The 18,241-nt window shown below is 28.1% G+C and overlaps 1 protein-coding gene across 1 annotated transcript in view; it reads left to right on the top strand.

Moving 5' to 3' along the window:
• CYLD (ubiquitin carboxyl-terminal hydrolase CYLD) overlaps nucleotides 1–18,241 on the top strand; it is a 94,113-nt gene that overhangs the window by 30,162 nt on the left and 45,710 nt on the right. Inside the window, exons 5-6 of the mRNA XM_075356859.1 lie at nucleotides 541–999; nucleotides 17,515–17,741. Of these exons, the coding sequence (XP_075212974.1) occupies nucleotides 541–999; nucleotides 17,515–17,741 (686 nt within the window). The remainder of the gene's footprint in view (nucleotides 1–540; nucleotides 1,000–17,514; nucleotides 17,742–18,241) is intronic.

Raw genomic sequence — 18,241 nt, 5'->3', positions numbered from 1 at the left:
TTTACCTGCCTAGCATCAGAGAAAGACAAATTGCAAGGAATTTATTCTATTTACATTTATTGATAAATATTTGTATAAAGTAAAATATTACCCATATTTATTTTTAAACTGAACTGTATTTAAATATGTATATTAAACATTTTCAAATTAATTATAATCAGTGCTGTTGAAAATGAAATCAATTTATTTATTTCTCTATATTTCTGATTACTCTGTAGCCATTTTTTCTTTTTGTTTATTTAAAATAGAATAATTTTATATTTATTTTTAAATGTTCGAATTTAATGTAACAAATTGAATTTTAAGGCTACACTTTTAAAATATGGTCCAAACATCAATAGGACATTTATGCTGAGAGTATTTTTCTTCAGTACACCGTTATATACTGTAATTATTATTATTATTGTGGTTTTGTTTTTTGGCAATCTGTTAATATAAATATGTATTTTTAATTTACATTGCTTTTAATTTTATTTTTATTAGAGTACATACCTTTTTAAAAAAACTTTTAAATTATATTCTGTATATTTTGTTTTTTAGATTCTAGGAAACCCAAAGAGCAAATTAAAAGTGAAATAAGTTCTGGTTATCAAAGTGCTGGTTCTGGATCATCAAACTGTAGAGATGTTCCAGCTCTGCCTTCGTCATGTAAATTACGACATTCCAGTTCATTCCAATGGAATAAAGTTAATAATACTAGTAATAATTGTGAAGCTGTTAATAACTTGTGTACCAATATTATAATTAATAATACTAATAATACAAGTATTATACCTAATAATAATGATGATAAAAATATTGTTACTACATCGGGAGTGTCAGTGAATATAAACAGTAGTAGTAATGATTTGTGTGATTTTGTTCGTGGTGAGTGGTGGGAACCAACAAAACAGTCATCATCTTCCGGGAAGACACTGAAATTAAACAATATTACTTCGTCAATTTTACCTTCACATGGAGATCTAATCTCATTAGGATCACCTTCATCAAAGGGAGAACGTAAGTTTCTTTTATTGAAAATTCACATATTTATTATCATTTTATGTTATGTTTAAGAACTAGGTTATACTAGTCAGAATGATTTCTGCAGTCTGAATTTTTTTCCATGTTTTGCCACTTAACTTCTAATTCACTTATTTACCTGTACAAATTTATTATATATCTAATTTAGTTGAATGATAACACATTTTCTTCAATTTTCATAAAAATAAATGCACACATGGGTTAGGTGGAAAGTAATGTAACAGACCTATTTTAACCACTTCTGTAAGAAATAATTATGAGGTTTGATAAAAAAAATACAGAATTTTGGTTTTTTCAAAAAATTTATTTATTCATTAATATCAATTTTTATCACCTTCAAAGTACTCCTTTTCAGATATAATACATTTGTGTCAGCAGTAATTCCAATCTTTAAAGTACTTTTGGAATACAGTTCGTGTATTGTGTTTAGCTCCTTAGCTATTCTGTCTTTATCTCGTCAGTGTTCACAAAACATCATCTTTCATGTTCTTTTCAGCTTTGGGAATAGGAAGAAGTTAGGAGGCTATGTTCAGTGAATACAGGCATCATAGTGGTGTTTCTTTAGACCAAAAATTCATGAACAAGCAGTGAAGTGTGATCAGGTTCCTTATTGTGGTGCAATTGCCATGAATTGTTTCTCCACAGATCCAGGCGTTTTCTTTGGATTCCTTCACACAAGAGGTATAGAAATTCTAGGTAGTAATACTTATTGACTCTCTGGTAGTCATTCAGCGATTGTCCATAATCATTTTCTTCACTGTTTTGACTTGGAAGTGTTTGTAAACGCTTTTTTATTTACAGAAGAATCGCCAACATTCAACATTTCCAATGCATTGCTGCACTTTATTTCATTCTTAAAGCAAAATTTAATGAAAATTTTGTTCTATTTTTTCCATGAGTTAAAAATTGTCGACCATACCAAAACACATGTCACCTTCTTAACAGCCAACAGTAAATTAAGCTTCCAATATGGCTACCAGTGTAAACATATGGACATATTAGGAGCAATTGTACCAACACAATAAAAAAAAGATTGTGACATTTGGACTTATATAGTCCGGGGAATTTAAAAATTCTGTACATTATAAAAAAACATATGCTACATAAAACTGTCCTGAAGAATGCGTCTTTTTTTATGTTTATAAAAATCTGTTTAGGCTCTTTTTGAAAGTGAAATTTAAATGGGTAAATGCATAAGCCTTAATCACAAAGTACATAACTTAATGTTGTTTCTCTTTTGCTCTTTTATTTCTTCTGTATGTCTATAAATGTATAGTAGAAAATTAACTGGCCTTTTACAAAAAAATATTTGTTTGTCTTGTTTCATAATTCCTTTTAACCATTTCATTGGAAAGATTTTTTGGGAAGTATGTTGGTTTATGTATAATTGCCAGAAAAGCTTAAAAAAAACAAAGGCATACTTTCAGACCTAGCAAAAAGAGGAGGTAATAAATTGTGTGAAACAGTTTTAAATGATGTAATAGAATTGTAGTAGGATGATGAAAGTAGTAGATGGTATCAATGGGTGAAAAGTATAAAAGACCTACCAAAAGACTGATTTTATTAGCATTAAAACAACTATTTTTTAACTTTAAACAGAAGTGCCCTGAACTTAAATTAATAGAACTGCTTTCTGAGCTTTAAGGTCTAAATGTTGCATGTGAATTATGCAGTGAATGTGTGTGAAAATGTGATAAAAATGTGAAAATAATGATAAATATATAAAAATTCAATGCTGATTAGGACTTACACTAGATTTACTTGTTTGATTTCAAAAATAATGAATGTATGTTCGATAAATGTCAGCCCTGTCCAGGAAAGGATTTATTATTTGAAATTTTACACATTGAAACTGATGTCAGGAAAAATATCATTCAGACAACAGCAAGTACTGACAGAGGTCAGCTCATTACAGAGGTCATGCCAAATAATGAATTTTATCAGGCTTTGGTCAAAAAACTTGTGTTGTTGTAGAAACATCATTTTATCCGAAAGGCTCAAGCAAAATACGTGAAACAGATTAAAGGAAATTTAACAAAGATATTCCATTACCTTGGACAACTTTTTGAAATTTCTCATTTGTGGTCAAAGATAAAATTTCTGCTTTACCCAGACACCTTACTTCCTTATACGCACTATTACAGAAAAGATAACAATGAGCAAGTCTGTTGCAGAATTCTTTGAGTTATAGGTCATCATTTAGATAGCAATACTGCATTTAGATACTTTTTAAAAAAAATGTTGGTTGAAGGTATAAAAAAATGTCTGTTATGTAAAGATAATGTATTTTATTGATGTAATATGTAAAAAATTCAGTTTTTGCTTCAGTTATATTTAAACAGTCTCAAAAAAATATTATCCTGATGTAATTACTGATCTAAGCCAGCTATCAGTCCGTGGTATTTCCTTTGATAACATATCTGATGAAGCCATTAAGAAATGTTCTTTGTTATATTATTTATTGTTGGCTATTCAAAACTTATTATCCCACTACAAACATTTTTTTACTTTTAGGCTATATAAAAAATAATACTAGGTTGTCTAAAAAAAGTATTGAGCCTTTGGAGGCCAAAATCTAGAATACACATATTGTTATTAAAAAATAACATTATGAGACAACATATTTTTTTTATTACCTGCCATTTTTCTGGTAATCCAGATCCCTTCGCTATAGAACTTCTGTGGTTTCTGGTCAAAAAATTGTGAGATTTTTTCACAGGCCTCTTTTGAAACTAACTTAACATCATTCAGGGAGTTCTGCAGAGACTGAAACAAATGATAGTTTGATAGTGCCAGGTCCAGGCTTCATGAGGATGCATTAAAACCTTCCAGTCAAGTTCTCTCAATTCCTGATGGGTTGTTAAGATATATGCAATATGACATTGTCAGTGTGGTATATGACACCTTTTCTGTTGACCAGTTCAGACTGTTTTTTATTTATTGTTAGGCCAATTGTGTTAATTGTCAACAGTACAGGTCAGGTCTAAGTCTGTCATACTACCTGGTGGCAGCAGCTTGTGATGCATGATATCCTTCCAATCTCACCAATCGTACAGTACAACCTTCCTGAGGGTTAGTGTGGGCTTTGCCACAGACTATGAAGCTTCTCCTCACTTAAACCACAATTATTTTCACACATTATTGTTGTAGGTTATCCACTTTTCATCACTTTCGATCAACTGCTTCAGAAATGGCTCTATTTCATTAGAGATTTACAGATAGAAATTTGATTGAATAAATTTTTCTGAATTAGATCATATGGCACCCAAATGTTGAGCTTTTTTTTGTAGCCAGCTTTTTCTGACTGGTTTACTGTTTGGTTGGATGTTTAGATCATTGGCGATGTCATGACAACTTACATGCCGGTCTTCCTCAACTTTTAGTTTTTCCTCACTTTTTCTGTGATTGGTCACCCACTGCGAGGAGCATCTTAGACATCAAAATTTTCAGAACAAAAGTGACCGAACCATCTCTTGGCTGTTGCTTTTGATAACATATCTTGTCCATAAGCAGCACAAATTTCTTCAAGGGCTTGCGCAGCATTTGAACCTTCATCAAAATCAAATTGTAAAATGTAATGCACTTTTTAGACTTTCTGTTAATTTAATTTATGAGCTGTAATCAGTAACTTGTTCAGTATTACATAATATTTTTAAAAAATAAGAGAATAAGAATAAGTTTGAAAGTAAAGTGTAAGAATAAAAAGACTTTGTCAATATTTGCCACCTCTTTAATGACTTTGTGTTGAAGCTGAATGAAATTTTTTATTTCTTCCTGTGGAAAAAATGCCTGTGATGGAACTGGTGTTATATCGGTTATTAATAAGTCAAGCCTCTATCACCCATACAGTGCCCAGATTCTAACACCAGGTGACTTAACAATTTTTATTGTGATTGTATCTCAGGAACAACTTTTCTTTAAATCTCAACAAAAAAAATACAAGCAAACAGCTTGAAACTGGAGAAGAGATTTAATACATGTAAGAAAAATTCCACAAACAAGATCTTACCATGTGTTCATACCTCTCATCCCAACAGAATTTAGGCATTACATATATTCATAGCCTCCAGTGTTTTGATTGCAGTAATTCATTTATTTCCTAGAATCATACATTTTATTTTGAAAACAGTGAAATCATAGTGTGCACAAGAGGTAAATGGTGGTTTAGGATACAATGAAAATTGTTTAAAGTGAAGAAAACAACTTGTTCTTTTGTATCTCTTTCATCCATATGGTCTAAGAATTTCATTTCATATCTCCAAAGATGACAGGTGTGGCTACCAATTGGTATGGTATTAAAAAGTCACTAGAATTCATTACCAGATGCCACCTCTAATTTCAACATCCACTACAAATTGTTTGCAGAAGTAACTCGGTTATTTACTTAAGTTACATTTAAACAGCCACAAAAAAGATAATCCTGATGTAAGCCAGCTATCAATTTGTGGTATTTCCTTTAATAACAATTCTGACAATAAGGTCATTATTGGACATATTATTTATTTTTGGCTATTCAAAACTTATTCCATCAAAAACACTTTTTTGCTCTTAGGGTGTATAAATAATAAATTCTTTAATATATAAGCTGTTGTCAATAAAATAAAATAATATAGTAATTTCAATAAGGATTTATTTACGCACATTTTGTAACAAATGTTATTAAGTTTTTATATATATATTTTTTTTTTTATGTAGCAGAAAATAGTGTGTAATATAAATATAGGAAAAAATATGTAGAAAAAGAATCTTTGTCTTGAATATTTTAAAGTACAATTTAAAACAGTACATGTGCAAGCAAAAAAAAAATGTGTAAATAAAAGAGGAAGAAAAAATTATCTCTGTTCTCTTTGAGGGTTTTTTGTTACATAAATAATTTAACACATAAGCTCAGCTTGTAAATGAGAATATGATGTAAAATATTAGGAGCATATGAAAAATGCAAGACTGACACGAATTCAAAACCAGAAACTTCCAGATAAAAAAATGATGACATCACTACTCCACCATGGAAGTTGGCAAAAAATTTCTAATCTGACCACATTAAAACAAAATTATGCATTAATTGGTTTTTGCTTTTATTATACTTCAAAATATGGCCCTTCTAACCTAACACACATAGTCCAGTATTTTTTCCCATTGTTTAATATATTTTTGGAATAATGTTTCAAAATTCAATCACCTGTGTGATGGAATTTTTGTACTTATTTTTGCTCTCAAATTGCAACCTTTTTGGAATATTTTCACCTTTGGGAATAACTTTAAATATCTGTTAACCTGGGGAATCACATGTTTATTAAAAAAATTTTAGGCATCATTGAGAAATAGGATATTATTGTGATGAATTTCATGTTGCACAGTTTTCACAGGTCTGGTCCTCCGCAGAAAATAAAATCATGAAGTTTCTAGAGAATATATTGTGAAAATATTTTGTAATGTTCTGATTTTCTGGAGCACTCCTTTTTTGTAAAGCCTCTTCGTAAACTTACAGCTTGTGCTTTGTAATGTAGCGAAGTATTATGTGCATGAAAAATGCTAAGCCTGACTGATATTAAAACCAAAACTTTCCAAGATTGGAGTTAAGTTTTACATTTATTTTTAAAACTGTGGTAGAAAAAATTTTGGTTACAAGTTTTTAGTATGATGACTGAGTCATCATCACACATAGGTTGTATCCAGATACAGAGCTTTCATCAGTAGTTATAATCAAGAAAATCAGAATAATTGTCAACACATGTCCTGTCTGATATAATGTGATGCTTATTTTGTTCAGTAAGAATAGTTGAAGTAAAAAAAAGTGTATTGGTGAAGCCCAGCCTTCACTAACACACCATTACTGTCTGGAATTCCTTGGGATAGTCAACTGATTATCTTTCATGATTGATTCTGAATATTTTCAATATCATAAAATTTTGACATGTTAATTGTTTACAAACACAAACTTTGATCACTTTTCCTTGAAGTCAGCTATTTTTGAAATAAAAGCTTCATTTAATAATTAAAGAAACAAATGTCAAAGGGCAAGCATAATTAATAGAATAAACTATAACTGTTTGGTACCTGTGATGTAAATAATATCATTTGTTTAAAAAGAATTGCCATTATTTTATCTTCTTTTGTTTATTTCATAATGTTAGCTCCAAACTGAAACGTGTATTATGGAATAAAAAGCATGTTGTGATAAGATTTTTATTTTCTGTATAAAGTGTAAAACCTTTTGAAAGAATTCAAAACCTACAATATCGGCCAGTAAAGTAATGATAATAGTGTTTTGAACTATTAAGGCTCAATTTATTGCGGTTATTTGGAAGAACAATCAACAGTAAATACTATTGTGGCATGCTAGAAAATAACTGAAAATTCCAGTAAGGAGCAAATGACCTGGTTCTCTTTCAAAAGGCATAATTCTTCTGCATGTTAACACCTGCATCTGTACTACTCAAAAGATGTGAGAAACTATTCAAAAGTTGCATCAGGAAGTGTTGTTTCCATCCATCTTACAATAACAGTCTCGCACAGTCAGATTTGTTTTTGTTTGGTCTTCTCAAAGATTTTTTATGTGGCGCCAAGTTTGGCAACAATGGGGCAGTCAGTGATGTAGTACAAGGATAGCTCAGATACCAAGGTGAGCAATCCTTTATTCTGGAATAAGAGAACTCGCAGAAAGGTGGGACAAGTGTGTAAATGTAACTAGGGATTATTTGAAAAGTACATTGTCATTAAGTAAGTAAAAAATTTTTACCACCATTTTTGTCTAATTATTGAATGATCTTCATAGTTATGTAGGTTCTGTTTTTTGTGTAATCACCATAACTTCATTACTGAATCTTGCATATTGTTTCAGTATGGTTATTACTTAGTTTTTGGCAAAGTTCAGCAAAAATACCCATGTTTGACACATTCATCGTACATGAAAAAATACAAAAATTATTTTATTTAATTTTACAAAAAAAAATGCTATCAAGTCGGTTACCTAAAGATTGAATTAAATCACATACGCTCAGCATAGTTGAGTAATGGTGTGCTAAATTTCTCATCTTAATTCCCACAACTTCCCAAGGAAATATGGTACGGTATGTTTTAATCAAACCTTGTAGTTTGGAACAATGTGGCCAAATATGCTAGTTTTGAGTCAAAGTCAGGAACCAAAATCATTAAAAAGATGTTTTGTAGCTGATAAGATAGAGATTAAAGTAGATTATAAAGTGGTTGTAGCAAACTTTTAAGAAACTTTTTTTTATACATTTTAGAGTTGAAAAGTTATCTTCAATTTTAATGCCTATTGTAAGTTAATTTTTTTTTATTCAGCAGTGACAAGCTAATAACCATTAACTCCAATAGTTTAGTTTACAAGTCTCAATTTTTATGTTTTATTAGTTTGAGCATTGGGAATAGAATATGAAAAACATAACTTACTTCTAACAGATACAGGAAGTATATGATAGGATAGGCATTTAGTTGATATTTTCTTTGAATTAGTGTAGTAGAAATAAATGTCTGTTTCTCCTAAACATTTTGTAAGGTTTTGAAATGTTACTTGAAATTCTTACTGAAAGAATTTTTATTAAATGTTATTACAGATTATTTTTATTTATATTAGTGCCAGCATATTAGTGTATATTAAACTTTACAGCCAGGGAAGGAATTTGGAGGAAAAACTTAAAAGAAGGGTAGAGTATTTATTTGATCTTTTAATATTGGTTGATTTTACAATAATGATAAAGTAGATCTAGTGTTTGTTATTTTGAAGTAAATTAATAGCAATTTCAATTGTCAGCACTTGTTTAAATTATTGAGCATATTCTGATGAATTTGGCAGAATTATCATTGAATAGATAAATAATATAATTTTAAATCATTATAAATAATAGTGAAGGGGAATAATAATATTTAGAATTTCTCCCTATTGTATAAAATAATGTTTGCAATCTTGGTGTAGGTTATATTCAACTTGTATTTCAACATGAATATCAATTAAGTTACTTAAAATTAAAAAAAAAATAAATAAAAATATCAACTTAGGGACACAATATCTAGCCTATAGGAACAGTTAACCTATTGTGTGTGTGTGTGTGTGTGTGTGTGTGTGTGTGTGCGCGCGTGTGTGTGTGTGTGTGTGTGTGTGTGTGTGTGTGTGTGTGTGTGTGTGTGTGTGTGTGTGTGTGTGTGTGTGTGTGTGTGTGTGTGTGTGTGTGTGTGTGTGTGCGCGTGCGTGCGTGCGTGTGGGTGGGTGGGTGTGTGTGTGTGTGTGTGTGTGTGTATTATACACTATCCAGAACAATTACCATATTTCATAAAAAATAAGTAACTAACAATTGATTGCTCTTGATTATGTTGCTAGGCACTGTCCATAAATAGTGTGATTCTATTTTTACTAGTTTTTGACTCCCTTCCCGCCATTAGAGTTCTTCATATCCCCACCTTCTTATTATTGTAACAGTTTTAACCATCTCCCCTTGAGTGATAGAAAAAAGTTGCATTAATATTCAGTTGCATTTTATATTAGTAAAATCAATATATTAAGTGTGATTTTATCACAAAAATATAAAATTAAAATTGAAAAGTGTGTTCACAATTATACGTATAACACCTCTTAATGCTGTTTAATTAATTTTTTTATTTATTTAATGTTTTAAAGAATATTTTAAGCGCTTGACAAATATTTTTTTTTAAATTTTACTATTTTTTAAATATAAAATGTTTTTATAAATTATAATTTCTGCTTACCAACAGTTATTATTTTACTTTAATGTAACTCAATTTAATATGTGAAGTCAATTTATAATATACATTTAATTAACATGTTCCTGAAGATCAAAATAATATCTTCTGAAAACGCGAGAACACAATCACTATTAATAACTGTTGGTAAGCAGAAATTATAATTTATAAAAACTTTATATGTTATGTATACCTCCTACAAGCTATGCTAAATAAAATTAATCTCTTTTTTAAATTTTCAACTATAAATAAGAAAGGGAATTTTTTCACCTAGTTGAAGTCTGTTACTAGTTTGCAATAAATGTGAAGAAAGAGGTTGCAAGGCTATCAGCATTGGGACAAAGTCCCAGTTATGTTTTTTGTAGCAGAATACAAAATATTTAGAATCTTTTTTTAATTTATTATGGATTTTTTAAAACCATATACAAGTTGATAAATCTGTATGTTACTTGACAAAATAATAAAATTATTCTGCCTTTCTATTTTTCTCCCTGTTAAATTTGTATTCTTTATAGAATGAATACAATGCATAAACAATGTTCAAAATTTATTCTTCAATTGCTTTATTATTGCAGAATAAATAAAAATACAAACTATCTTGAAATTAATAAACACCTAAATATTTTTTCTCTAATCAGTTATTAATTATTATTTAGTTTTAAAGTTTTCAGTTATTTCTCTGTTTTTTTTTTTCATGTACATGTGTGAGATATGGAAATATTTTGTGAAACAGATCTATCCTTTTTCACTTTTATCTTGCCATATACTTTATACTTACATCTCATTAAGAATTTCAGATTGAAAAGTAAAAAAACATTTTGACTATATTCTTTTTTAAAGAAAAAAATATATTATAATTTTACCCAGATCTGAGCTAGCTTTTAATAAATATTAAATTTTTCATAGATTACTTTAGGGAACATTGAAAAGCACAGAAATGTTTTGTAACTTTGTGGATATTAAAAATTTCTGACTTGTGATTTTTTTTATTGCAATGTTTACTAAATGTTTGTTGCCTAATGATTTTATTCAACTGTTGTGCAGATTGATATGCTCCTATCGTCTCTTATTTTATTTTAGGGGAAATTCAAAAAGATTTTTTTTTGTTAAGAGCTTGAAGGGTGGTGCTGAAAGTTTTATTTGGTTTAGACATGATTACTATTTTTCATTTATCAATTGTTTAAATTTGTCAGCAATTTAGTTTATTATGTTGATATTTTTGGATAGTTTTAATAATTTAATGTTGTTCTATGTAATGAAATCATTTAATTAGTTGTTAAGTTCATCTGCGTTAATATTTCCTAAAGTTAAAAATTTCCATGTTCTTCCCAAAAGTTTTGAAAACTGGCAAATTTTTAAATGTACAATGATATAGATAAAAAAAAGTCAAATTGCCTCTCAAGAAAGCCTATTTCAAGTTGAATTTTCAAAGAAAAATTTTCTATCTTAAAAAAAATATTATTCTTAAATAAATGAGAATTCCACCATTTTATTCATTATTAAATAAAAGTAAATCATTAATATTCTCAGATGTTTCCTGTTAAATAAAAAAGTATATATTTTTTTTGTTATTGGTTAGTGATGAGTTTATGTAAAAAAAAGCATGAGCCAGGCTTAAAATAAGTTTTGCTAAAAATCATCAATTTTTTCCTAAAATAAAATATGTTAAGGTGTTTATCTGCAATAAATCCTAAATCATTATTATCAAAAATGTATGAAATTATCTAGCACATCAACATGAGTTTCTTGAGAAAAGGATAAAGCCATTAGCAATTCAGTTCATATAGGAAAAAAGACAAGTCTCTTGACCTATTTAGTGAAAAATCATGTTTAGATGCACAGGAGGGTTTTATAATTAGTATTAATAAACGTATGATAATTCCCATCCAGAAGGCTGTATGCCATAGAAGCAGATATCTTTTGGACCATGATGAATATGTTTCGATGGAAATTTTTGAGGAACATAAACATTTCCTACTGCATGAGGATATGGAGAATGTATAATTAATGAGAGAGAGAGAGAGAGAAAGAAACAATTTAGTTGTCTGTGGTCTGTGATGATGTGAGATGCCAGCAGGTGCTAATGACAGTACTCCAACTCCCTCTGTGCTAAACATTGGTATTTTTAGCCATCAGATTTACAAAAATAGATCCCAGCATCCGCAGTCCACGATCTTAACTTCTTGTTGACTTGTGTATCAAATCAGAAAGCACATTTCAAGCCTCATTATTTGTTTTTTATTACTTTTATTTATTGTAATACTATTTTATTAGTATTTAAATGTTTTATTTTGTTAAATAACAGATCAGCTGTACATTCATTTTGAACTTAAGAAATGTTTATATAATATCCTTCATCTATCTAATAGTGCTTTAAATTTTTTTTTAAATTTATTTTTGGTATCGGTATGTAATGGCTACTGATTTGGACATTCCAGTTGTTGTGTTGGAATTTGAAGAAGAGTGTCGAGCTCGTGCTAGGGTAGCATCTTTAGCTTATTGTGATGGTTAGTTTTATTTATGAAGGCTTTTTGTGAGTTCAGTTATGTCTGTGGTGTCTGTTTTATTGTATGCTTATAATAAAATTAATACTTTCTCTTGTAATGAAAATAGATTTATTTGAGTTTATTCAAGTATATGGTAATGATTTTACAAAGCCAATAAAGCCTAGTATAAGAAAAGTAACAATCTTTGAAGCTTGTTTTATTTGTTTGATGAAATATTTTTTTTTTTTTAACTTTTAGAATACTGTTAAAATTAGAAATTCTAGAATTCTTCTTCTGGAGTTTAATTTGAACAAGTGATTATTATAAAATGAAAAATTAACAAACTATAATTTGTTTTTTTTTAATTTTTCAAAACTTTTTCACTTATAAAACCTTAATAATCTATGGTAACATGAATTTCATTATATTTAAATATTATAATAATAAATTAGTGTTGTATTTAGCTTCATGAACCTTGTAAATTTTGAACTGTTTACAGTTCAAATGTGAATATGAACTATTCACAGTTTACTGTGAATAGTTTAATCTATCATAAAATTTTAGATGTGGTTAGTATGTGCGGTAATTGTGAATACAAAAATGTCAAATTAATAATATGCTTAAAGATATTGATGTGAGTTAAATCAGTATGCCTAAAGTTGGTATGAATTTGTGATATTGTACAACTAAAATTGGTTTTAGTAGCCTAATTTTTTATTGGTTCATATATAATTCAATATTTAGTATTGCTGGCAGTTTATTTTTCATTATTATGCTACACTCTTTTGTTTATTACAGTGAAACTTGACTAAGGCGAATATGATTTAAAGGCAGTTTTCTTTATCATCAGTTTAAATTTATTTTTAACCTATCTTTGTTTTATAAGAAGTTTTCATGCCTATAACTAGTCAAAGTGATTTTTGTTTAGACATCATGGCAGTGTTACTAATGACTTGTATCATTAACTAATGTGCTGACTAAGCAAGAATTTATGTGAAAATTGTATGTAAGAAGGCCTGTCAACAAGTTATCAACATGTTGTGCATCATGATTTTGTTTCTGGTCAGTCAGTTTTTAATATTTACTGCAGTTTACTGAGTTTGCCTCTATAAAACTTGATGGGGTTGGTCATGTGAATTTAGTTTGACTTGCGTAAGGCTTTTGGTAGTGTCAATCATGACATGTTAAAGATATTGTTCTCATTTGGATTTTTAATCAGTTTGATTCACTTCAGATGTATTTAAGACAACAAAGTTCCATATTTTTAGATACTGGACTTCTAATTATTGTAGTACTTAACAGTGATCCATATTGTTGATATCTTGATTTTTTGCCATTCTTAATCCTAATTAATAACTCATCCAGTGCATACACAACTTGATGTTGATGAGTTACATATATATTTAAATAGCTATGTGATCAGACAGTTTCTAAAATATGTAATTCTGTGGCATTTGGTAATCTTTGTGATGTGAATGAACTTAGTTTGCTGTTGCACATCTGATCTTCAGCTCATGAAAGTGATATACTCTATTTAGGAATTTATTTTTGTAGGGTTTAATGTGCTTTTTTCATAAAATTGCAAATCATTCTGTTGGTTTAACGAACCTTTTAACAACGTTTAAAATGTATTTACCTTATTCAGATAATGGCCTAATCTTATATTTTTGTCTCGAGGACAAGAGTAGTTGCTCATTAATTAGTAATTAATTCTCCAGTTAATAGAATTATTGACTTTTTTTTAAGAGAGATGTCATTCTTCTTGTTGATTTAGGCATTAGTTAATTGATGAATTTCCATTTGTATTTAATTTATATATACATTTTCTCATTTGAATTCTCTTTCATACTTATTACATTGATACTGTTAATTTATTTTCCAAGTAGTGTGAAATTTTTATTATTAAAATTAAATTAGTGATTTTTTGTTGTTTTATAATGATTTAATGACAATGAGATTGTTAGAGTTTAGTGTTTGAATAACATACTTAGTTGCTGGTTAGCATAATTTATTAATTAATACCTTTTTAATTGAAAAAAAAAATTATAATACTAATTCTAAATACATTTAACTTCCTCAAATCTGGCAATTTCTATTTGCAGAATTTTAAATTTATTGGATACTTAAGATTTATTAGTATGTTTAATTATTTATCCATTTTACCATGAATTATACTATATATGAGATCTGATTATCAGAATTCTGAATGTTATTTCTCATGTTTGGTCTCCTTTTTATTATTTTATTGAAATCTATAGTGGAAAAGTTTCAATATAAATCTAGTGTGCAACTGTTACTCCAGTGAAACATCAGTTCAGAAAAAAATTGTTTTTGTAAAGAATTTTCATATTGTAAATCCTGTATATTATCCTTGTACATTAAATCCATGTAAATCCTTTCATGTTAGGTCCTACAAAATAAAAACTGATACAGTTTTGTTATAAACTACTTAATTAAATTAAATTACTTGTATTCAGATCAAACACTTGAGCTAAATTAACTTTTCCACACTAATTTAAATTTGTGAAAAAGAAAAATAGCTATCATAGCACTAATTATTGATGAATAAATATGTCATTCTTATCTTGGTCAATGAGGTACTAAGCAGAGAGATTGTTACATATGCAGATTTTAATTTTCATTATCATCAATAATTTTGTGTTGGTTATTATCGCTGTTTATTAGATATCTTATGTAATCCAAACAGAATTACAGCTTTTAAGTATTGTACGTTTCTAATATTTATGCTACTGTGTAAGCCAAATTTCTAAAAATGAATCTAAATGTTTAATAGTGTGCTGAAATTATTCTTTTATCATACTTTATTTATTGATTATGGTTTTTTGGACTATCTATTTAAAAATACTGAAGAAACGTTTTACTCAAGATGTTTCTTTTGTAGTTTTCATAACATCTTCAATGTTATATAATACAAATATACTATTTAAATACAGATTAATTGCATTATATTTTGAGGAAATGTTTTTAAGATGTGTGCTTAATTTCATTTATATAAAATTTAATTTTTTTAAATTTTTAAATAAATTATTAAATTAAAGATGGAATGAATGTTGAGAATATAAAAATTAATTTTCTTTTATTGAAAATTTATTTAATAAAGAATTCTTTGTTATCCATCAAATAATGAGTACCATTTACAACCTGAACTAACCTAATGAATCCAGAACTGGTGAATTCAGTGCACTTAGAATAATTTTGCAATAAAAATTTATTTGTAATTTACAGTTACACCAAATTATTTTGTAATTAATATATCCTAAGCACTAAATGATTAAAAATTAATCAGTAAATAGGTTATAATTTAAAAAATATAAAATTGTGATGATATAGTTATTTACTTATTTATTCAACTAGTAACATAACTTATTTTACGTACAATTAACAATTAAGGAGAGTAGTTATGTTCTTATTCAGTGTTGTGTGATATTTTACTTTAATTATTGTTTGTTTTCTTAAATATTGCAATACTTTTATTTCTTTGATGTTAAAATATTCTTTAAATAATGTGCGCACACATTCACACATTTACATACATATACACACATGCACATGCGCATGCACATACACTTGATTTTATATCAGATTTCAATATTTATGACTTTTGTCTGTTCAGCTCATACATACTCCAGCAAAAATTAAAAATTAGTGCTATTTTTCACCTTCAGCCACTCTGTTATCCTGTTTTTAAAATTTTATTTGCTTATCTAAACTAGATTTTAGAAATTGGTTCCAACTGGAGTCGGAGGTGAATGTGTTTTTATTAAAAAGTCATCATTATTCGATTTCTTTGATTGACTTCTAGCTCACAAACTTTCCTTATGAGTATCTTTAGACTTATTATTTATAGATATTTATTATTGTGCTTGACGAGTTTCAATTATATTCAATTGGTTTTCTTTAATTGTTTGCTTTTATCATTGCTTTTGAAATTAAACAAACATTTTTTTATAAAATTTAAACAATGTCAGTGTCTTTTGGGTTTAGTGTTATGTAATATTTAATACTTATACACTATATTTTTAAAAAAAATTCATTCTAATGTACCCAAGTCATAATTGATACTTAATTTAGTAGATTATATCCATGTATGTGAACTTTCAATATGGTATCTGTGTTTCAGAACTCTGCTCCATCTTGAGAAAATCACTCTCTGGAGGTTGACATCACATCAAGATAAAATGAAAAATGTAAAAATAAATGCACACATAGACACAAAGTCATAACTCAATTAACAACACATAAAACCATACAGAAACACAATGTGTGCACACTGTTGTCCTGCAGCGTTAATGGTGAGTGACTGAAGAACTCATGCACTGCATGGCACAAATTTTTCAGTCACTCTTAAGTGGATGATGTCATGTTTGTGCATGGTTTTATGTATTGTTGATTGTTATGACTTTGTGAGTATATATGTATGTTTGTTTTTTCATTTTATCTTGATGTGATGACCTCCAGTGAATGATTGTCTGAAGATGGAGCAGAGTTCCAAAACATGTTAAAAATAAATAGATACCACATAGAAAGTTCACATAGATGGATATGATTTATATTTTTAAATATAAAAATTAATCAATTGACCATTGGTTTGGTTAAAAAATAATGTGATATAATATTAGTGGCAATAATGATCCTCATATGGTAGTTATATGCCTTCCATTGATCTGTTTGAGTTTTTATTAGAAGTTTTGATAGAAATTGCATGGATGCTATCCCACCTGTGTTTTGTGACTTTAAAAGATTTTTAAAAAAATGTTTACATTGTTATAAGGCTTCTGTTGTACTTCATACCAATTTTCATACTATTAGAAGAGGTTTTGAGGTCTTTGTAAAGATTAAATTCTCTGCTAATCTTGCATCAGATTATTTCTGAACCAAGCCAGTGGTCAATAAATCTATATATTAAAAAAAAAAAAAAAAAAAAAAAAAATAGTAACGCGAGTGTTAAATATTATATAATACTGCTTCTCAGTTCTTTGTAATAAGATGTAAAAATTATAAATTTTTGTTTATATGAATATACCTGATTTCAGAGTGAAATGTTTCTAATTTTTCTTTAATTCTTTTACCTGTTCAATAATTAAAAACATGTTAACTATCCAGAGATGAACATTTGTCTTATTTAAAGTAGTATGTTTATTGTAATTATTGAATTGCAGGCGCGCACATGTGTGTGTGTGTTGTGATTGTAATTTACACTTACTAGTTTTAAATATTTCTGTGGATATTTTATATTCAATATTTTTTTTTTTACTTACTGTTGCAGCTGATAGCAGTTTAACAGGTAGTGAAGTCACTAACTATTATGATAGTCCAGAAAGAGGTGTTGTCATTGAACAATCACAGAACCAGCATAATAATACTGATTGTAGCTTAGGTGTTGGCTCTGTTGTTGAAGTGCCTATAAAGGGTGAACCCCATTATGGCGTCATTCGTTGGATTGGAGTTGTTGTTGGTGATAAACAGTTACGAGAAGTTGCTGGAATTGAAATGGTTAGCTGAAGTCATTTTAAATATAATATTTTGATTCTGTGTAATTAATCTTCTTAGGAAACTAGTCTGTTTTTTAAGATTAGAACTACATTTTAAGAAAAAAGAGATAATGAATCAGATTACAGAATATAATAGTAATTTTGAGGCAATTCTCTGTAAGAAGGCCACACTTCTTTCATCTGTTATATTTATCATCTCATTAAAAAAACATTTGTACTGTATGTGTAAGGCTGTTAAAAATGAAATAAATAATTAATGAATAATCTAAAATAATATTAATCTAAAAATTATAACAATTTTGATTATCTAATCTCTCAGTGTTGCATGTAATAATTTGTTTATAGATTTTATAATTCAGAAAAGTATAATTCTGCGTATAATTTACTTATAATAATGACCTTAATATTCCATGTCTGATAATTATTTCTTTAAACATTAACAATCTATTCAGTTTTGAACTAGTATATAGTTCTTCAGCCATAAACTGTATTTGTGAAGTT

The sequence above is a fragment of the Lycorma delicatula genome, chromosome 2 (assembly GCF_047948215.1).
Source record: "Lycorma delicatula isolate Av1 chromosome 2, ASM4794821v1, whole genome shotgun sequence".
In the NCBI taxonomy this organism is placed as follows: domain Eukaryota; kingdom Metazoa; phylum Arthropoda; class Insecta; order Hemiptera; family Fulgoridae; genus Lycorma; species Lycorma delicatula.
The sequence above is the reverse complement of the archived record's forward strand: the minus strand, read 5'-3'. Positions and strand labels throughout refer to the sequence as shown.